This window comes from Oryctolagus cuniculus, chromosome 6 (genome assembly GCF_964237555.1).
Source record: "Oryctolagus cuniculus chromosome 6, mOryCun1.1, whole genome shotgun sequence".
Taxonomy (NCBI): Eukaryota; Metazoa; Chordata; class Mammalia; order Lagomorpha; family Leporidae; genus Oryctolagus; species Oryctolagus cuniculus.
Window position 1 is genome coordinate 23,477,105 of NC_091437.1, and position 22,391 is coordinate 23,499,495.

At 51.2% G+C, this 22,391-nt stretch overlaps 1 protein-coding gene across 9 annotated transcripts in view; it reads right to left on the reverse strand.

Moving 5' to 3' along the window:
• The window catches only part of MACROH2A1 (macroH2A.1 histone), a 64,618-nt gene that overhangs the window by 12,031 nt on the left and 30,196 nt on the right, over positions 1–22,391 (reverse strand). For 3 of the 9 annotated variants that reach the window (XM_051843403.2, XM_051843402.2, XM_070076115.1), the window contains exons 3-6: positions 19,160–19,266; positions 18,589–18,786; positions 10,024–10,134; positions 3,527–3,626 (exon numbers count right to left, since the gene is read on the reverse strand). In XM_051843403.2, coding sequence (XP_051699363.1) covers positions 3,527–3,626; positions 10,024–10,134; positions 18,589–18,786; positions 19,160–19,266 — 516 coding nt within the window. Of the gene's footprint in view, positions 1–1,793; positions 1,885–3,526; positions 3,627–10,023; positions 10,135–18,588; positions 18,787–19,159; positions 19,267–22,391 lie in introns of all 9 variants that reach the window. The other 6 variants (XM_070076118.1, XM_051843406.2, XM_070076116.1 and 3 more) reach the window with 3 other exon arrangements.

A 22,391-nucleotide genomic window follows, 5' to 3' on the forward strand; every position in this document is an offset into this window, starting at 1 on the left:
TGGGAGCTGGAACCAATTGAGGCCAAGTATGCAATCTGGCTTATCATTGTTTGGGGACTGTAAGGAAAGGCCGGGGTCAGTACTGGTCTGGACTGGTTCACTGAGCAGAGGATCAATGAAGTGGGCTCTGGAAGACTGGGTTCGGGTCCTGGCAGGATCTCTGCGCTGCAGAGGCTCTTTTCCAGCTGTGGCAGTGAGTGACCCTGGGCGAGGTCCTGAATACTGCAGATGCACATGGATGGGTGATGCCAGGGGACACCCTTCAGTGCCATCACTATCCCAGGGCGGGTCCCGCTGGGTGGCGCAGCAGGCTGTTACTCCCCAGCTGGCAGCAGCCCCACCTCGAGGCCGCCAGCTCTCCTTCCTGGTGGGGCTGTCCCTGTGGCACTGGAGCTTTCTGTGCACTCCAGCAGACCGGCATCTCCTCTCCTGCCTGGAGGCTTCACAACCTCCTCTTTACCCGACGTCCCAGGTGGGAAGACGAGCCCAGGCCTTCGTCTCTCCCTCCCAGCTAACTGGAGGACAAGCTCTGAGCTGTCCACCTGTTTTTCTCCAAGCAAGTATCTCCCCCTGCCCTTCAAGTTTTCATTTGCTAAGAAAGGCAGCATCTTCCTCCTCAGCTGCCTGCTTACGAGCTCTTAAACTCCTCCAAAACCTTGTGAAAGAAGGGGGTGTAACCATTCCCGGCCTGGTTTCATTTCAGTCCGGCAAACGTGGCAAATGCTGACTTTCCACCCAGTCTATCTTTCCATCCATGTACTAAATACAGAATGTCCAGGACAGTAACTGGCCCAAGTCACGGTGGCTGGGAGACTGCACAGTGACACGAGCACTGGACACCTGTGCATCTTGCATCCAGGCCCCTCATGAAGATTTTCGTCCCTCTGTCCTTCAAGATGCCTTCATCTGGTGTTCAGGAGAAATGCAACGGCTCTCTTTGGAAGCTGCTAGCTAAATCCACAGTGGGAATGCTGCTCTCACACTGTAAAAACCATACAAGAGCGAGAAAGCACAGCCAGGCACAGAACAAGGAGCTCTGCTTCATCTGCTATAATTCTCACTGTTCCGTAGATGAGGAGAGTGACTAGTCAGGTGACTCGCCCAGGCGAGGCTGCGACTCCAGTTCCTTCTCCCTAGCGTCGCTCACTTGCCAAAACATTGGCTGCCTACTCGTGACAGGAGCCCCTGTGCATATTCTCAAAGCAGGGTGCGGCCAGCCAGGCTGCGAATCTACAGCCACAGGACTTGGCCTTGCCAGCACTCTCTGCCTCACCTACCAGCACCAGTGGTCACCCCACAGCCTACTGTGAACCGCAGGGGGGAGGGAGGCACTCCCTGAGCCCCAGATGGCAGAAGGAGGTGACTGTCGTGTTCCTGGGGGCACGGGAGGGGACCAGTGACTTCTGATGCAGGGAAAGGCATGAGCATCTGTGTGTCTGTCCCTGAGAGTGCAGGGGTGCCACTCATTCCACCTCACATCGTCTTCCCTGCAGTGTAAACACCTGTGAACCCAGTCTCCCAGCTGCCGTGCCTCATGCAGCAAGAGAAAGAATGACACTGCCCGAACCAGTTTTCAAACCAGAAGTGCCTCCGGCGAGCTGCACTGCACATCCTAGCTGGCAGCCGGCTGTGCTTCTTGGGTTCACAGCCCAGGGGCAGGAGGCCTCGGGAGGCCAGGACAGCTGGAAGTGTGAAATGAATGCAGCCCTGCATAGCTGTCAAAGGATCAAGCTGTCTGCGGCGGCCGACTGACCATGCACACACACACTCGGCAGCACCCGGCTGGGCATTACCTACTTCACCACCGATGTAGAAGTCAGTGTTTGTCGGGTGAACGACAGCATCACTGTCGATCGAGGCAATGTCAGCCTGTACAACTTGCAACTATAACAGGTAAACAAATGTATATCAACTGTGTTGGACCGAGACCCACGCACAGGCACATTTACTACGCCCCAATGGCAGGGCTGGCCTACCTGGTCGATCCCAACATAGGAGCCCAAGGGGCAATCAGTCCACGCAGTGTGCGCACATGTGGATGGGGGTGAGGACAGGAGGAGGAGGAATATCAAATGTGACATGTTTAAATTAAACATTTGAATGACAAGTCCAAATAAAGAGAAACACACATATGAGATCATTTCCAAAGGTTAAAAGAAATAACAAAACAACGAATGCCCCATTTAACTTCGCAAAGGCCTATAAAAACTGGCACCCCACTGAGAAGGCTACTAAAACATGGCATCTGTTTAAAAAAAAAAAGTGGACCTTCAGGCCAACCAAAACAACAAGTTTCTCCATTTAGTCTGCAGCAGTCACTTTGCAGGCTAGGGCTTCTGCTCTTGTGGCGTTCACCATTTTGCCTACCTTCAAGAGCCCTCTCTTGAAAAGCCAAACAGTACCGATGTGTGTAGGATTGCCTTGATTTTTCCCCGCGGGAGGTGGAAATGTTTTTACAGGCCTGTCTCTTATTCTGGCAGATCTTATTTTTACGCATTTTCACATAAAAAGTACTTTGGCCAGGACCCCTGCTTTTCTAGCTCAGAAGGACCCCCGATTTAAAGAAAGCATCTGCATAAGTAAGTGGGGACCTAGCTTAGTCAGGGCTTTGAGTGCCAGCCCCGTGTCTGCAGGCCACTCCTGGGCCCAGTGTGTGTGAGCCAGGCCTGGGTGCTAGAATGACTGTCTCTCCCAGTTAGGAACAGCTGAAGGCCAACAAGAGACAGGGAGCTAAGGGTCAGAAACATGGCTGCCTCTGTGGGCACCTGCCGAGCCTGCTGCCCCTGGCCAGCTCCACACCCGAAAGGACAGGAGCGCTTGCTGTGCAAAGGAAGTGACCTTTCCTTACAGGTAGAGATGAGGAGGTGCCTCTCCACCCTTCCCAGCGGGGAGACACCCTGACTCTAGGCAGAATTCACCTGCACCCCAGGAACTCGCTCAGAGACAGGGTGACCCCTCTGTGTAGTATCCTCCGTGAGCAAGTCCCTCACCAAGAGGCACTCAGTCATCTCCCATTTTCAGTCACAGAAAACGCAGAAGCAACACCAGGTGGTAAACTTGGGGAAACCAATTTGTGGATTAAAGAGTCTAATGGGATATAGAGGCAGCCTGTCTTTGTTTTAAAGTTTAGTCACTTCTAATTAATGCTTAAATGGAGAAACCATCATTTTGTAGTTACCTGAAATTTATTTTGTTATAACAAAAAAAAAAAAAATGAAAACACATGTTTTAAAATCCCCCCCAAGTAACCAGCAGTCAGTCTGATCATTATGGAAGAGAATTTAGACAGGAATGTATCTGCAATTGAGGGGAAAGCAGCCAATCACATAAAACGAAACACATCCAACCATTTGCATTTGGAATGGCCTGGAGTAAGCAGACGCTCAGTGTCTACACTCAAACGTCAGTCTCGGACTTGGAGTTCTGCCTTGACTGTTCTTAAGTGCGGGAAGAGGAAAAGCCTAAATTCTGGGTTCCATAACTTTTCACCTGACAGCTGGTGGTGCCGATCCCCATCCCCAATTACCTAGGTCATCTTTAAGGTCAATGTCAGCATTGGTAGGATTGATTATGGCCTCCACCTCAAAGCCGGCTAAATTACTGATTTCACTGTGAATAAGGTTCAGCTGAAAAGAAAAGCATGAGGTGGGAAATAACAGGAGAGCCGGCAAGTTGCAGAGAACCGGGCCCTGGCACACAGGTGAAGGGCAGTGAACACTCACGGTGCTCTCGGCACAAAGGCAAACAGAGACTGGCTGGAATGGATCCACTTGGAACACAAGGCTCCAGTGCCGGGAGGCTGGAAGGCAGCAAGCTAGGAGGGGCACTCAGAGCCTGCGGGGTGGTGCTGGGTACAGGAAAGGACAGCCACGCTGGGTGGTGGCACTGGCTTTCGAGAGACCTGTGATGTGCAGGCCCCAGGACTGCGGCGGTCACACCTGGAATCACGGCCAGGGTGGTGGCGTATGTGCCAGCCCTCGTCCTTGAAAGCTAGGGTGGTACCTGGTACACAGCCTGGTGCAGGAATCCCTAGCAGCTCTGCACCGTTTCTGTCACGGTGACTGCCAGCCAGCTGGCTCCCCCAGCCTGCTCAGGGTGGCAAGGAATGAAGTTGGCCTGTTGCTTAGTGACATCTACTTTTATGTGCCTCTGAGTTGTGCAGTGCTGAAGCTCTGGTGAAATCCAGGAAGAAAAACAGCACTTCTCTAGTACGACAAGGTCTTTAAACCGTTTTCACCTTGTTGGTCAGGTGACTTTAAGGCCCAGGGGGTGGCCTACTGAGCAGTTCCCTTGAGTGTGTTTTACATCAGCCTAACCACTAGCTCTTTCTGAAGAGCACTGAAGGTCCTTGCTCTCCACGGTTACTGCTGCCATGGCAACCCTCAGCAGCAGCGTTTTGGATGGTGCTGTCACAGGGGCAGGAGCCTTGACCAGCCTAGGATGATCCCAGCTCCTCTCCCCTCTGCACGTTTTTGTTTTTGAGGAAGAAGTGCCCGCAGTAGAGGCTGCTCATGCATACACGTCCCTGCTCTCCTATTCTTCAGCGACACAGACCCCCAACAGCTGCAGCAAGTACAGGCCGACTGTGACCCAGCCCGGGAGACGGGCTGCAGGCTGCAGGGCCCAGCAGCAGCCGGTGTCCAGGAGCTCACTCGGAGAGGGTTGCTTGCAGACACTGGGCAGGGAGGTCCCTGGCCACTGAGCCTCAAGGTGCTGAGGCCAAATGCTTTGTTGAAAACAAAACCAAACAAACAAACAAAAATGTGACACTATAAGAGACACTTAACTATCCATTTCTGACTGCCAGAGATGAAGCGTGTCCGCAGCAGGGGCCTGCTTCGACTACAAGCCACTCTTTGGGAGAAAGCAGCTGTGGAAACACTTTGGTCACGGAACCCAGGAAGGCTCCGAGCGGGCCCTGCCTCAAGGCTGTGCAAGACTCAGAGCAGAGGGCCAGCTTTCTCCACCTGGACTTCCTGGTGATTCAGGAGTCCAAAGAGAGCCCCCTGGGGTGACCACACCGGGAGGCTCTTGGCAGCGCAGGTGCCAGGCAGAGCCCAGAGAAGAGGTCAGCACACGCTGGGCCAAGTGAAAGCTCGGGGTTTAGAACAGGTGAGCGCATTTCACGCCAAGTAGCTGCTGTCTGTAAAAACTCAGACTGAATCAACATTCCCTGTCCCACACAAAAAAGAAACTGCACTGTGACAGGGCAGGAGGCTGGGGAGGGCGGAGAGCAAAGCTTCACTCCGCAGGGCCTAGACAAGTCCTTTCTAGACATCACTAAAATTCCTCTTTTGTCTGAAACCTTCCACACTCAATCTTTGTACTTGACACTATTTTCTCCCAACCATCTAGCTGCTTGTGGGTCTGTACTCACAGCTGCCTTATTGGAAAAGCAGCTATTTTAGTGGGCCCAGAATCGAACAGACAGGAAGTCCCCCACAGGCACCACCCGTGTCTAGGAGCGCAGGGCATGTGGGGCTCCTTGGCTTTGCTGAAGGGAGGGGCAGCTGCAAACAGAACTCAGGTCCTCGCAGAATCCCCAGTTCCTTCCGGAATCATCGCCTTCCCTTCTGACCAGAGACAGCCTGCTCTTGGGCACAAAGACTGTGGCAGCTCGGCTCAGCACTGAGGAGCTCCAGCTAGCCAGGTGCTGCTGGCTCTCATCCAAAGCTGATGAGGCTCAGGTGGAGATGCTCCTGCTAAACTCCATCCACACACAGCAGGCTCAGAAACCCTCAGGGCGTAGGGCTGAATCACAAAATAGTTCTGTGATGAAAATATGCACAAATACATATTTTTAAAAAATGTATAAAAAAATCCTCTAGAGCAGAAAGTATGTGCTTGGGGAGTGTGAGTGGAATGAGAAGTGGAGAAGACAAACTGGTTCAGGCACTTTGGAAAGACAAATGGGCAGTAAGTTGGCGAGGGCAGGCTGCTGGAGCAGTGGGCAGAAGCCAACAGTGAGATGATCATGAACGAAGACAGGAGCTTCCCTGTACAGGAGAGACCCAGGAGGACAGGGTGCAGATGGGCCATGTATGCGCAAAGGACCCCGGTCCAACTGGGCGCTGCAGGGCTACGCAAGATGGCCAGTCCCAGGAGCAGAGTGAGGGCACTTGGGGGTTGGAGAATCACATTTCTGGGAAACTTGAAAACTCCCAAGGTTAGCTAGATTTGTCAGGAAAGGGAGGATGGTAAGTAGCTCAGGATTTGAAGATGATGATTACTTCTATGTCCCATCACTGGGAAAAACGAAAAACTCAGCTGTGAAGCACAGTATGCGGCAGGAAGATTGTTGGCCACTGGACAAAGGGGCCGCAGGGAACTGCTACTTACTAACACAGGAGATCCCTCTGCCTACAGAACTAGGAGAAAGGGACTTGGCCAAGCCACCTTCAAAGATCCATTCCACTGCTGGGATCTGACTGTGCCAGTCCAGCGGGCTGGGCTGCAGCTGGTCTTGGAGGCCTACGGAGGATCTCTCACATTAACCCTTGTTCTCGCCCTGTGGTGTGAGCTCAGCAGAAGAGCAGCTCCCTGAGCGCACCAAGGGCACCGCCTTCCAACCCTGCATGCCCCACAAAGCCTATGGCAGTGCAGCCTTCTGTAGGCACACACACCAGACTGGACAAACACCAGACATCCTCAGACACACTCTGGGATGAACAGGTTCCCCCTACCATTATAGCAGGACTTCTGGAAACGCCAAAGCTCAAGAACTGGGCCCTTGGCCTGGCCTGGGTCTGAGGGCTGGGGCCTGAATCACATCGAGGGCAGGTCGGGAGGCAACTTTGTCACTGATGACAGGCAAGCAGCCAGTGGCTTGGAACCAATGGATGACCACACAGGCTGCCCTGACCTGATCTTGGCCACAGAAGGCATTATAATCCTTTTTTGAGTTTTAAAAAATGTAACATGATCAGCAATTCAGTTTAGGAAATAAAGTGACTGAAGGTTATGAGTGCCATACTGTGCCTCGCCTGTAATGACCTTACATAAAGACAACGAAGGAGGCCTAGCCAGCCTCGAGGCCCTGCTCTGGCCACGTAACAAGGAAATCTTTCCTGAATCCCAAATCCCACTTCCACTAAGGGGGTGGAAAGGATGAGGAAAGGTGTAAAATCTTTTCTAGAGTCCTCCTGAGAATGTATTTTCCCAGGGGCCCACTCTGGGCCCCTCTTGCCTCATCTCCATGCCGCCCACCCTATATACACCCCTAGAAGCCTTAGGTCTGGCAGTGACTTCAGGTGAGTTCTAGCTAGAAAGCCTTCACAAAGATGAGGACCCTGGGGGTACTGCCTGGGGTCCCACAGCTGAACCACTCTCTGTGGCTCAGTTTCCCCAACTGTCTCTAAGGGAGTCCTCACTCAGCGTGTAGGACGGGGCAAACCACTCACCCTTGCTTGTGCTTCCAGAGTACCCTGTCTGCTCATGGAGCACAGCCCCCCAGTCCCAGGAAGCAGCAGGGACCACAGGGAGGAAGCCCTGGATACCCAACACCTAGGGTCAGTGGCCTCAGGGGCTGGGCCACAATCCTCATCACTTGGGAGATGCAGGCTCACTCACTCACTCCCTCCTTAGATCATTTTCCCAACTATGTTGGTTCAAGGAGCCTTAGATCATTTACTACCACTGACAATGACTTATACATCTACACACTGAAAATATCAGTTTTGAAATAAAACCACTAGGTTTTAAAGCCTCTAAAAAGAGGCTGCAAATCTCAGGCAAACAACAAAGCAAAAACAGGTGTCTGATTCGGATTCACAGCATTGTTCTTTTTATAGCAATTCAACAATGTGTGTGAACACTGGGGAAAACCATAGTGTGGAGAGGGCAATTACTCCTGAGGTTTCAGTGTGAAATACGATCAGATCCCAGGCTCCTCCTGTGATAGCTTAGCAATCAGGCCTTGAAGGCTGCCATCTCCACCTCCCCAGTCTGAGCTTGCCCTCTTCAAGCACTGGTTTCCTTGTCACAACAGAAAAACCAGACTCATGGAACACAGGGTGCCATGTGTCATGGTTCCAAAGGACCCTTTGGGAAACACTCCCTAAAACCCAAGTCAAAAATAATGTCTGTGATAACACTTAAAATGTGCTTTGTGTAAAATGGTACATGCCTATTTGATGATTCCTGATCCTTTTGAATTCCATGCCATGATTTTTCGCCCAGCAGTAACAGCCAAGAAAGGCCACAAAGTACAGCCTCAGAGTGATACCCAGAACTAACAAAGCTCACTCCGTCTCGTGCTGCAGGGTGCAAGGTTCCAGAGAGCACACTGACCCCTGGTCCCTCACATGAGCGCTCAGGCTAACTTTTGATGCGATTTTACTTTGTGAAGCCACATGTACCAAGAGGCAGCTACTCTGCTTAAAGGCACGAGACCTGCTAGATCTGAGGACACCTCTTCCTGGCCACTGAGTTGTACGTACATTTCACAGGAACACTAATTTCAGAGTGGCTGAGGGACTGTGGAGTGTGATATGGCACAGGAGGCTGGGCGGTCAGACTGGACCAGCTCACCCAATCCTTTGGGATCCTCCCTCCAAAAGTCACAACATCGAGCAGGCACATCAGTTTCAATGTCAAACCCTTTGCTTTCATTCTAGGCTGGTTCTTAAATGGCATTAGACTAAGCATCTGTCAGTTCAGTTCTTTTGGAAATATCTGAGTTCACCCAGCAATGAGGCTGTGAGTTCTGATCTGATGCTGGCTGTGTGAGGGCCAAGAGGAAGGAGCAGAAAGAACCTAAGGAAAGGAAAAAAACCAGTGTTGGGGCACCCAAGGGTGAGGCGGTAGTTCCGGGGCCAGGACTGTTCCACCTACTTAAGAGGCCTCCAAGTCCCGACTGGTCACCAGCATGAGGGATCTGGCGCACACCGGAGCTGGTCCTAAGCAGCAGGGTTTTCCTACTTGAGCTGAACCTGAAGCACTCTGGATGGCAGGTCATGTTAACTTTCAACAAATCACCCACAGGGCACGTCAGAGGGTGCGAAAGTACAGCCAGGCGGCTGCCTTCACCGCTGAAATCTTTTTAAATGAGTGGAGAACACTTTCGAGCCCAGACCTTAAGATGACAACTAGTGCTGCTTACTGCTCTTTTGAAAAATGCATATAAAACACAGATAATGGTTATAAAATGTAAACAGGAATGGTTATTTTCTGGAGCAGAGTCCACCACAGGCATGGCATTGTGAGAGAAGGGGTGCGGTTAGTGACAGGGGAGGGGAAGGAGCGGGAGGAGAATTCGCGGTGAAGTGAGCAGAACAGGGTCGCTGTGATGCAGAAGGAAATTGACAGTGACGATTTAAAAATGATGCAGCTTCAGAACCAAGTTGTTACCACATTCAAACTGAACACAAATGTACATGGCAGGTCAAATCCATTCCTTTAAATTTTTAAATGTACGATAAAAAAAATTAAGCAAAGCTCAATTCCTCTCTCCCCACCCATTTTGACATTAGTAGAGAAATACTAATTGACTCTCATTGTCAGGTCTTAAAAGCCTTTGCATCATTTTTATTTTCAATAGAAGTGAATCATCTTTTACAAAACCATGGTGTCCTGGCAAAGGTGCATCACTGGGGTGGCTGAAAATACATGGCCCACGGTTAAAACAGACAACTGGGGACTCGACAAGGCCTCCGGTGGTCCAGGGAGAGACCCCTGGCCCCCCACCCCACATCTGAAAACACTCCCATCCCCTGGGTCAGATCAAGGGTTCTACCTCAGCACCCATCAGGAGGGAAGCTTATCTTCCACTCTGCATAACTGGGATTTGAGCTTCTGCCTAGTTTTCTGGCAGGTGCAATTTGAGACCAAGCTAACTCCAAGGGCCCAATCCCCTAAGGAGGTCCCTCCCCCACCTGCCAGAGTCCTCCCTCAGCTTTGTGGTCTCCTGAGACCCACACCCATACTCCGTCCACCCGCTCGGCTGCTCAGGCCCTCCCAGTGCAGCTGGTCCTGCCCTTCTGTTCTGGGGGCCCTAGAGCAGACCAAAGCTGTGCATCGGCCTACCTTCTGGCCCAGGAAGAGGCTCTTTGTGGAGAGGACCGTGAAGCCGTCGGCAGGCGTGCCCTCGGTCGTGCTGTCGGCGCTGGCTGCCTTGCTCACTTCTCCCTGCTTCTTCTTGCACAAACAGAAGAGTCAGAACAAGGTCTGCACAGGAGGAGGCCTCACAAGTCTGGGCTTTTCTAACAAGCAGGCTGCTCCCAGCCCTCGTCCCAACACTCCAGGGAAAACTGGCACTGCACCACCTCCAACTCTCAGCATCCCTCCAAATGCAGGCTGCAGAGTTACTGTGAAGTCTGCAGCTCAGTGAAGGGTGTTAAGCTGTATTTTCGTCACTTTGTAATTCTTTTTAAAAGCTATTTGAAGGGGAAACTTCACTTTACAGGGATGATTTAGAATTATTTTTACAAATTCAGACCAGATAACTGTCTCTTAATTAAGAATCTTCATCCTTTCCAGATGTTGGAACACATTCAAGTTCAAGATGACGTCGATACTATTCTACTCCCCTGGTTCTCAAAAACCAAAAAGCCGACCAAAGATAACCATTCAACCTTCCCCCTCTCTCCCACTGCTCCTTCCTTAAACCAGCCCTGGAGACAGGTGCACCTGCTGGCTGTGGCTGAGCCTCCCTGACTCCCTGGGGACTTCCTGTCCCTGGTACAACTCTGCAAACAGAAGGATGTGCACCCTGCGGCTCCCAAGAGCCTCCTGAGAGTTTTGTGGCATGGAAAACTTCAAATTAAACAGGTTCCACATCCTCAACTTCTGACTGTACCTTCTGCCTACACCTGAGCTGCCTGAGAGGCACCTGCCCTACTGGCAGAGGTGCCACTCTGGGGCTTCTTGCACAGATTCGGCACAGGTCCCAGAGTGCACACACAGCTCTGTGAATTAGAGATGGCTGTTCCAGGATTTTCTGCACCCGCATACACCGCAGAATAAGGACAGTAGGATCAATGGCCATTTTTGTCTACACACATTACCTTTCCCTCCCCCAGTTACAATCTAGAAGTACAGCACTTCCCAGGGAAGCCCTGAAAGAAGGGCTCAGAAAACTGCTGCAGACAACCTTGCCTTCTGGGGCATGAAACTGGGCAACAAACTTGGATTAAGGTCTGCACCCTAGCCGCTTGTCCACTGAGGATTCATGAACACATTAATAGCGTTCCTGACACTGAGAAAGATTCCACTGACTTAACAATCAGGAACTGTCAGCATATTTGTCATAAATATAAAGAGCTGAGTGTGAAGCTCCAAGATTTTGATATCAACAGGATATAAGGCATTTTATCTAGAAATACTGGCGCAGACACACTAAAAGTATCACTATTGTGATCTTCCTAATCCTTCGAGTATAGCTACAGATCTGACAAGGGAAGGTGACACAGGTCCAATCAACAGTTACGTGGCAAGTCTTAGTAAAGCCTTTCCTGTATACTTTGCAGGAACCAAGAAAGGGAAGGGTAAGGTAACAAAGCCTTTCACAAGCAAGGTCTTTTTAATTCCATGCTTGCAACAAAATTTAAGACGCACCAGGTGAAGAGCTGCCCCAGCACTGGAGAGCAGGCTGACAGGGCCCGCTTCAGGGCAGGGTCCTGCTGGGCGTTTCCCAGCTGTGTCCTCATCCACCGGGGCCCTGCAGGCGCCAACCCCAGGGACCCTGGCAGCAGGGCATTTATGACTCTGCACATCTGGGTGACTCTTCTGCTATTCTGCAACTGTTCTAAAACAAAACATGTATGAAAACAAGCTGATGCCAGGTGATGGTGTGACTGCTGATGTACGTCAAAAAGCACTCAGAGGACTGGAAGATAAGACAAAAGCCCTCCAAGGCACATTTAATTTTAGAGAACAAGATTTCCCAGACATTTCTAGCTATGTAAATACAAAAGTAAGGTGCTGGTCTGTGTCTTCTTTTAGCAAGATGCAACATTCATCTTAGCAGACTTGAATGAACTGGAAGGAAAAAAAATCTACCACCCATCCCACCTCAAGATGATTTCCAATAAAATTTTACCTCTTCCTTATTAGCTAATCAAATTCATGATGTATTTGTTGATCAACTGTGTACTGTCAATAAACGTGGTAACTACCTAATCCCACAGACTCCGACTCATTCAGTGCTTTTACACAGGCCCCAGGAAGATTTTTCAAATTTATGTAGATTATCCTTGTTTCAGAAATCAATAATATACTGTAAGCATAAAAACGTGGTTAGGTGGAAATTCTGTAAGGCAAGTGAAAGGAAATATGGAGAAAATAAGATAACTTTTCTGCCTTTCACAACAGTCTATTTGCTTAAACCTCAGGCACTTGAATCTCAGTGGGTACACTGAAACAAGGAGCGATGGCTCTGTATTTAAATGCATGCGTGGGGCCGGCACTGTAGCATAGCAGGTTAAGCCTCTGCTTATCGTGGTGGCATCCTACATGGGCTCCAGATTGTGTCCCGACCGCTCCACTTCCAATCCAGCTCCCAGCTAAAGGCCTGGGAAGGCGGTGGAAGATGGCCCCAGTGCCTGGGCCCTGCACTCACATGGGAGAACCAGCAGAATCTCCTGGCTCCTGATTTCAGATTGGCTCAGCTCCATCCAGTGTGGCCATTTGGGGAGTGATCTAACAGAATTTCTCTTGTCTCTCCCTGCCTATAATTCTACCTCTCACATAAACCTTTAAAAAAATGTACATGTGGTATACCAAAAATGACACCCTTTGCAGCTATTTAAACTTACTGTGGAGGGGCCAGCATCGTGGCACAGTGGATTGAGCCACCACTTGCAATGCTGGCATCCCATATTGGAGGTCTAGGCAGCTTCCAATCCAGCTCCCTGCTGGTGAGCCTAGGAAGACAGCAGATGGTCCAAGTACTTGGGCCCTTGCCACAATGGAGTTCTTGTCTCCTGGTTTTGGCCTGGCTGAGATCTACCTCTTTGTGGCCATTTTGGGGTTGAACCAGCAGATAGAAGATCTCCATCTCTGCCTCTGTCACTGTCTTTCAGATAAATAATTTTTTTTTTTGACAGAGTGGACAGTGAGAGAGAGAGACAGAGAGAAAGGTCTTCCTTTGCTGTTGGTTCACCCTCCAATGGCTGCTGTGGCCGGCGCGCTGCGGCTGGCGCACCGCGCTGATCCAATGGCAGGAGGCAGGTACTTCTCCTGGTCTCCCATGGGGTGCAGGGCCCAAGCACTTGGGCCATCCTTCACTACACTCCCGGGCCACAGCAGAGCTGGCCTGGAAGAGGGGCAACCAGGACAGAATCCAGCGCCCCGACCGGGACTAGAACCTGGTGTGCTGGTGCCACTAGGCAGAGGATTAGCCTACTGAGCCGAGGCACCGGCCAGATAAATAAATCTTAAACAAAGACACTGTGGGAAAATTTAGCCATCAAATTTTAAATGTGTGTGATAAAATGCTCCTGAAAGTTCTTGCAGAAGATAAGAAAAAAAAGTTTAAAAAATCACTGTTCTACTCTACCCATTCTACCACCCAAACAAGAGGCACCCAGCAAACACTTAAGAATGAGGGAGGTATTCCCACAGAGGATAAGTAGGCAGGGAATCAGAGCTTCTGCCGTGAGAAAGCTCGAGTTGACAGGCTCTCAGGCAAGGGGGAGGCAGAGCACGGGACTGTTCTCCTTGTTGGGAAGGAGAATCTGAGCCTTCCTGTGCCCCACACAAGTCAGCAGCTGCCTACGCAGCCAGGTCCTAGGACCTAACCTGTGATAGCACTGGTGCTTTTCAGCAAAGATTTGTTAAAGCTGTTGTCGCTGCTCACTGCGCAGTGGGCAGCTCTGCAGCCCTCCACTGTCAGAACAGAAGGACTTCTGCCACGCGGAGAGGGCCATAGTCATGGATACAACACTGACACGACGGTGAACTCTAAGGTTCTCCATCTGTGTCCCAGCCCCACTGTGTGACCTTGGGAAAACTGCTCACATTCCTAAGCCTTCCATTTACCATCTGGACAACGGGATGAAGGCTGGAGACTTCTGACTGAAAAACAGTAAGTGCGGTACAGTGAAGCCACGCCTGCCCTGGCTCTCTGGCAGGGCGCTCGCCTGTTCTCCTCCAGAGCACCACGCTGTGGGATGGGGCAGTGCGGTGGTTACATGCAGCATTATCTTGTGAGATGTTACCACGTTCAGATCCCAACAACCACCCCTAAGCTTCTCACAGAACCTTTGAAATTATGCCCCTTCCTCATAAACTGGTAGCATTAAAATGCACATTCTGTTCATGAAATGGTGACACTACCCTGTCGATTCTTTTAAAACCTAAGTATGGAGGCGAAGAAACTCAGCAGACATCCCGATGGGTCCATCTCCAAAATGAGGACTTAGTTACCCGTTACATTGTTTCCCGATCCCAAGGTCCCTGTGTGATCGAGACTTCTCAGCTTTGTTCTGAGCAGCACACAGTGTGTTAGGACACAGTGAGCTGGGAAACGTATTTAAGCATCTACAGAACCGACTGTCCAAAAAGACTTATGTGAAATCATTAACCCTACTGAATTACCTAAAGTTTCATTAAAAGGCCAGTGAAATATTATAAGTATAGCAGCTTCTCAGAAAGACCAACTCCTTTCTTTGGCGTCCCTCACCAGAATTTATAGTTTAAATATTTACTGCTCAGTAAAGAAGCCCTTACCAAAATCACCCCAGGCTTTTGCCAGGTGGTGCGGAGTAAGAGGATCCAGCAGGGTGATTTTCACATAAGGACAGGTGGGTGCTGGTGGTGATGCCAATTTGCATTTGAAAACTTGTAGGAGATTTTTTAAGTGATCCCCAAAAGTGAGCCCTACGATTCTTAGTAAACACTCTGACAGCATGGTTTAACCTGGGGGGATTTAGGCATAAATGGTTTGCTCTGACTCTCAGGGATCTTGTTTTCCGCATGTGAAAACCTTATGTTGAGAAGGGTGTGCAGGCAGGCTTTCCCCACTGCCAAGGGTGTTCAGGGTCCAGCACTGTGAGGGACCCACAAGCGAGTCCTGCCAATTCTCTCTGGAGGAGCCCAGTGTGCTCCCTCCAGGCCCACCTGCTGTCCCAGTGCTGGGCACGTTCTACACATGGGCATGTGAACGACCCAACACCTCACTCCAGCAGCTCAGTGCTCAGGGGTCCCCTCAGGGGAGCAGTCACCTGACGGATGTAAAGTACCACCTGTAGGCCACCAGCAGGCCACTGTCCGTCTGTCGCAGCCCCTGGCCCTCCCACCTGCTGTGATGACTGTGCACCCCTTGCTGGACACTGCTGAGAACTATCACCAGTGCAGTACACTGGCTGGACGCAGACTCACTCTTCTGCCAACAACGTGGAATTAAATGTGCAAAGAATAAGGTGGCTTTTGGAATTTCTTAATGGAGTTAAAAAAGCCGAGCAGCGTCACCCTGATAACTCCATCGTGGACAGACTTGCTCGTGGGCACAGAGACCCCACATACACAGTGACAGGCACTGTGGCCCATGTGCCTGGAGTGTCAGAAACAATCTCATGTCCTTTTGTAGAGCACTGGTGGTGTGGGTTTCACTAACTTCAGCCATTCTAGGAAGCCCTAAGCAGCCCTACAGTGGAGATGTAGGAGAATGGCCATGGGCAGAGCAGCAGCCAACGGTACACCATGTCAGGTACTTCAAAGCATGAATTTTCCTGCCAGCCTCATGGCCACGCTGTGTGTAACTCCATTTTACAGATGAGGACATTGAACACCAATGGAATGAGGTAACCGGCCAGGATCACACAGCTGGGCACAGCAGGACTGGAACACAGGCCAGGCACTGACCTCATAGTTGGTACTCTCAGCCAACACTGGGTCATAGGGGTCACCTTGAACAGAGAACATGCAGGATGGGGAGGGATTTTCCTAGTGATAGGCCTTCTGCAAGGATATGGAAAACAGACTGCCCTGGGGAGAAGCGGGGGCACTATGGTAGGAATATGATTTTTATCGCTTACTCCTTTGTGCTGTTCGAACTCTAACACAGGGGACTTCACCAATTTTATGGAAAGCAGAATTAAAAGCTATGCTCATGCAGATGTGAAAAACTGTGAATTCCATGTAGTTTTTTCTGTACGCCTACTGCCTGTGCAAAACCACAGTGTGCAACTATGCACACAGTCCCTTACTTGTAAGGCTGGAATGGACGCTATCATGTCTCGGGGTGGGGGTAGAGTGACCCACAGAGAGGGAACAAACCTGCCTGAGGCCACCCAAGCAGAAAGGAGGAGCCCTAAGGCACAGCCAGGATTCGGGGCTCCCCCCGCCCTTGGGTTTGTTGCCTTCTGTAACTGTTTCCACTATAGCTGACTCAGCTGTCACAACTGGAAATTTTCAAAACCTTCAAATGACAAAGAATTGGGGGGAAAATTATGACTCAGAATACACGTGTTGACACTTGAAAAATACCAACTCCCTCTCACTGCAAGTGCTTTAGCAGGGACCAAGGCTGTCCCCATGTGTCCCGGGAAGCTTATTTTCAAACATTCCACTTAAACCTGGGGACGCAGGGTTCTCCACCATTTCTGGGAGCTGACACCACAATTTACATTAAACAAATGTTTTGAAAATTAGCTGTTCACGGTTCCAATTTCAGCTTCCCCCAGGGTTTAATGTTAGCCAAATACTAGTACAGTAAGCAGACAATGTGTTTTATTGTGTGGAAGAAAAACAGACCACCATAACAGACTTCCTGCTTTTGTAATCAAGGGAAAAGTTGAATGTTCGAGTGATTATTGGCATATGGTTATTAGAAACCCTGAGTTCCAAATATAGCTACTAGGAGCTAAAGACACACATGCACTCGGGTGCCCTGTATTTCAAGTCCAAAAAGAAAGAAAAAATATTCCCAGTGTTTGGGAAATTGGAATGTTTAACAAGGCATGCAGCACCAACTGTCAGGAGGAGATGAGGGGAACAGGGGATGAGGTCCAGGCCCGCTCTGCCAGCAGACACGGGCATCTGAGACAGTGCTCACACAGCAGCAAGCATCGCACGCGTGAAAGAGCGATGGCTGGACCCAGCCAGGGAAGGCTAAGGTGAGGACTGTGCCCTGTGCCTGCTGGTCCCATCACTAAGCACCACCCTTGGGGTCGATTTTCAAGACACGATGGACTTGGCATCTTTATAATCTAACTTTTAGGAAGGGGTGCACAGCCTTGCCTTCCCTGCTCTGCCCCTCCTCCCAACTGTGAATGCTGAAAGGGGGGAAAACAAACAGTTCAATCTGCTAATTTTATAGTGAGCAGGAATGAGTAACAGAGCATTCTGTGAAATCCCTGCTGGACTCCAGAGCTGGGTGGAATGCGAGCGTCTGGAAATAACTTACAAGACTCTCTTCAGTGTCGGGTTTCTCCCTCCAAGAGCTGCGAGTGACCCTGGGCCTGGGGTGGGAGGCGCACTGGCAAGAGGAATTTAGACTGCGTTTTCAGGGAAGTGTGCACGTGCACCCCAAAGGGTATACAAAGAAATAAAGTCTCTGGCAGCTCACTGAAGAAAGTCCGAAAATAGTGTGGATGGGAGAAGGTTAGGGGGCGAAGAAGGTGCCTCCACAAGTGAGTAAGAGTCAGTCACCTAGGGGCACAGGCAGGAACACAGGAGTCGGCCTGCTAGGGGGTGGCGGAGCACAGCTCGCCTGGTCATGGGCTATCCTGGAAACACGTCCTTATCATTTCACCCTGGTCAGAGCATCTGGGCTGACGCAGAAAGAACTTCCTGAGGCTACACCAGACCTCAGGGGGCATCTCCCAGATCTTCTCATTCAGAGTCTGAGAGGCCATCTCCTCCTCCCAGTTTAGCTGGAAGCCAACAATCCTTGGGACCAGAAACCTCAAGATTCCATTTTATTCAAGACCAAGCTTTGACCACACCACCCTTGTTTGTTGGCCCTGGAGACTGTGACAATAGCTGAAAGGCCATGGCCAGGTCAGGCAGCACAGACCAAGAGTGAAGAGCAGGTGCTCTTGTTGCCTTGTAGTGTCCCCTGCATTCAAGACAGCGCACGGTCCCCAGGCCAGACCCCCTGATGGAGGGCACAGCCGCTCCTCTGTGCCATCTACGATGATGCTCACAGGGCTCAGGCTCACTCCACACGAGTCAAGTCCTCAGGACCCTCACTCGGGTGCAACTGAGTTATATTTCCTCCAGGAAGTGCTGTCCCTCCCCCCTCCAGACACAGTATCAGGTCACACCAGCAAAGGGGGCTTCCCTCACCACAAGGAGATCAGCACCTAGGACCTGACCTTCCTTGCAAGCCAGGGGCAGCAGCAAGTGCCTGCATCCATCCTTGTCAAAGCAGCCAAGGAACAAGCTGCTAGGACAGCCCTACAGGAACGCGCTGGGAGCAGAGGGTTCTGCAACTGAGTGTCAGAGCCCCTCGCGCGTCACGCGCCTCTCCCTGGAAGGTCAGGCGCAGGGTTCCTCCTCAGCTCTGTGAAGGCCGCCCTCCCCGTGCCCAGTCCCCCTGTGGTATCCAGACTCTGCAAGACCCTGACTTCGGCTGCCTGAACTGCACGAGCCCCTGCAGTCAGCTCCTCCATGTCCCTCCCTCAGGACCCCTGCCTCATCACGTACCTTGGATTTCCGGGCCCCTTTCTTGCCTCCTGTCTTCTTAGACACCGGCTTCTTCTGTGACGGAGACTTGGCCTTTTTCGCTGGGGGTGGTGTGATGATGGCTTCCAACTTTCCTTTGGAACCCCGCTTCTTTGCGAGCAACTCGGGGTGGATGTTTGGCAGCACCCCTCCACTGGCGATGGTGACTCCTTTGAGCAGCTTACAGGGAAAGCACAGGAGCAGAGGGTGAGCCACACGCCCCTGCTCCTGACCTTCCAGTAGTAAGCCCTGCCCACACAGGCTCTTACTTCCGGTGGTATATGCCCCTCTGTGCCACCTACAAGGATGCTGACAGGACCCAGGCTCACTCCACAGGGTCAAGTCCTCAGGGCCCCTCCCTTGGATGGATCCACAGAGACCCAAATACCATACTCACACCACTCTGACATACACCATAAGGCTTTGAGGGAGAGCTGCAGGGACTGCCGACCATCCAAAAGGCAGCCCCCACCTGTGCTGGCTACATCACTCTGTCCCTTGGGCAATCTGACCCATCTGCTCCACTGTCTTGGGGTAGGTAGGGGCCCCTTACCTGATTCAGCTCTTCATCATTGGCCACAGCCAGCAGGATGTGCCGGGGCGTGACCCGCCCCTTCTTATTGTCTCTTGCCGCATTGCCAGCCAGCTCCAGAATCTCGGCTGGGAAACAAAGAGCATGTGATCACATCAGAACAGGGGAGGATAGGGACTCCAGGTGACCCCTGGCCCCCAGGCACAGTGGCACTCGGAGGCACAGTCACTGGAGGCAGGAAGCTGTTGAGTACGTTTTCCTGGCACACAGGTCATATGGCAAAGCTGAGCAAGATCTGGGAGGCCCCTAGTCCAGCCCTTTGCCTTGGGGATGAAAGAACTGAAGCTGAAAGAGGAAGGCCCCGCTGAAGGGCCCTCAGTAAGTACCTAAGTAAGGGCTGAGACCTGAACCCAATCCTCAGAACGGGCTGCCACAAGTCAGCTCTTCCGGTGTCAGCAAAGCCACCCCTCCAGAGGCTAGCCCCCCAACTGTACTGCCCCTGAGTCCCGAGTAACAGGCCATAGGTTACGGAGTTTCAAGGACAGGGTGGCTTGATGTTGAGGGCCTTGAAAAACTATCTTGGATTAGAAACTGGAAGGAAATAACTTGGACTCTTTTAAAAAATCAATGTTCTAAGACCAAAAAATGAAAAGTGGTGGGGGTGTTAGATTTAAGAAGGCAAAAGAGACATAACAAAATACAATGTGTCCCTCCTTAGTAGATGCTGATTTAAAAAAAAAAAAAAAGAAAGAAAGCTCTAACAGTCATGCTGGGAGTACCCAGAGAGATTCGAATGTGAGCCTGGTCTCAGACACCAGGCAAGATCAGCTTGTTGGGTGGGGTAATACCGGCACCACCATTCCATGGGGCACATGCTTGCTCCCAAGAGACGTGTGCTCGTGGATTTACAGGCGAGGTGTCTGTCAGCTGAGTAAAGCTGACGTGATGAAACGGTGACGGCTGTGAAGTCTCAGTGTATACTACAGAGGTGTTCCTCTTGCCAGGAAATGCTGCTATTTGTGTCATGGTGGATGCGCTCAGTGAAATAAGCCCGGCACACAACGACAAGCATTACACGAGTACCCTTAAAAAGCCAAACTCACAAAGAAGAGAGCAGATCACGGTTACCAGGGGCTAGCAGAAAGGTCAAGGGATCCAAGGAAGAATCACTTCCAGTTGCCCAGAATGAGGATTACAATGTATTAATTATTAATGATGTACGCCTGCATTGCAACACTGCTGATTTATATATTCTCAACACTAAGCAGTATACGAACAGGTTATGTTAGTTAACCTGCTTTACTCATTCTACAAGGTGTACATACATAAAAACATTATACTGTACCCTCTAACTATACACAGGTATTTTTCAATTTCAAAAATAAGTTTTAAAAAGGAAGGATTTTTTCAACATTGTGTATATATGAAAATCACAAAATAAAAAGTATGAGAAGAAAAAAACCTGACAGTCTGGCCCCCGCCCACGGCTGGTGCTAAGCTGCATCTATCTAGCTACCCTCTTCTAGGCAGGGCTCACGGAGCAGAGGACAGGCGGGGGGATTAGGAAACACCCTTGGCTACCGTGAGATCTGAGCCTCATCACTGTCTCATCTCCTTCATGCGCTGTGCAGACTCTGCTGGAGCACGCGTGACTCACACTCCCCATGCCATGGCCACCCTCTGGGCCCAGCTCTCGTCTGCCTCCTCCAGGTGCTAAAGCATGTCTACACTCCAGTCGTGTTGTGAACACGGAATGTCTCAGAATCACTGAAATACCTAGAACAAAATTCCAGCTGCATGAACATCATGTGTTTGAAATGTGCAACATGCGTGTCCACATCTACAGGAGGTACTAACAACTGAACCCCATGCAAACACCCACTGCATGTGTGGAAAAAAGCTGCTGCTACACGGACACACACCGGCAGGGCACAGAAATCAGTCACCCTTGCTAAAGCAGGTTTCCCTCCACGGAGGACTTCATCTGCTTCATCACCACCACCTGGTGACACCCAAACCTGTGCTGGGTGAGTGGGACACACAGGCATCCTGAGGCCACCAGGGAGAGTGCCACAGGGCTGCACGTGCTGGAACTAGAAAGCTGCAGAGCCCCTCACCTGGGTTCTATGCAGGAGAGACCCACAAGTATGAGGTGGGGAGGCAGCCAAGTCAGCCAGTAGCTAAAAGGGTAACTGGTAGAAGGTAGGGCTACTCCACCCACAGCCTCAGTATAGTTCACTTTCCCACTGGCAGGAGGCGGCCCTCCTGGTACTGCCACTGAAGCTTCCCTGCAACCGATCACTGCAGGATGTCCCAAGGCAAGCAGGGATGGACCAGCTGGCTAAGTGGAACACCTGCGTGTGATGTGTCTCAGCATGGACCATAGGTCCCAGGTGTCTGAGCCCAGAGATGCCTACCTGGTAGCCTCACCCTCCAGCACTAGTGGAGTGGGCAACACAAGGGCAATGGTACTGCCCTGCCCATGGCCTGTGAGGAAGCCAAGGCAAGCACGGGAGCCCCACAAGAACAGAGATCCCAGGAATAAGGAGGCAGCAAGGAGTACTTGCCACAGTGGTCCCCGGGCTGGGCCCCATGCAGCAGGAAGGCCCAAAGGGGGCATCGGGAACCACACAGCTGCAGCCCATTTTCCTAGCTTCCTGGCCTCCCCAATCCCCTGCCCTTCCTGGCCCTCTCCCCTTTCTGAGGCCACAGGGAAGCACAGAGTCCACCTACACAGAGGAGGCTGGTGCAGTAACAACCTTCTGAACATACGGTGCTAGGACCACCTTACATGCTCCTCTAACGGGGGTGGGGGTGGGGGGGAGGGGTAGGGGGGAAGAAACAAAGAGAATGAGAATCCGCCACAGTGATGGCCTGTTTTGTTAAGTACTAAACCCACTCCCTTTGCCAAGAAAACCGTTTGCAAGTACAACTTCTCAGGAAAGGGGAGGTAGCCTGCTTCCTCTCCTGCTACAACGTTGGTGGAAGCCCCTGCCCCCTTCCCTGAGAAAGCTTAGTGGCAGTTGGTGGTTAGTAGGTGGGAAGGGAGGTAGTCGTCTTTTTCCTGCCCTAAGTTGTTCTGTGCAGGGAAATTCAAGATGGTGAGAAGATCTGCAAGGCAAACCCAGGAGGGCAGAGCTCCAGGAGAGCTGGGTGGCATCAGACAGGATGTAAAACAAAGAAAGCAAGCTGGAGTGGCCCAGAAGCAAGCACCCAGGTCTAAGGGGACGGAACACACCTCTGGAGCTGCAGG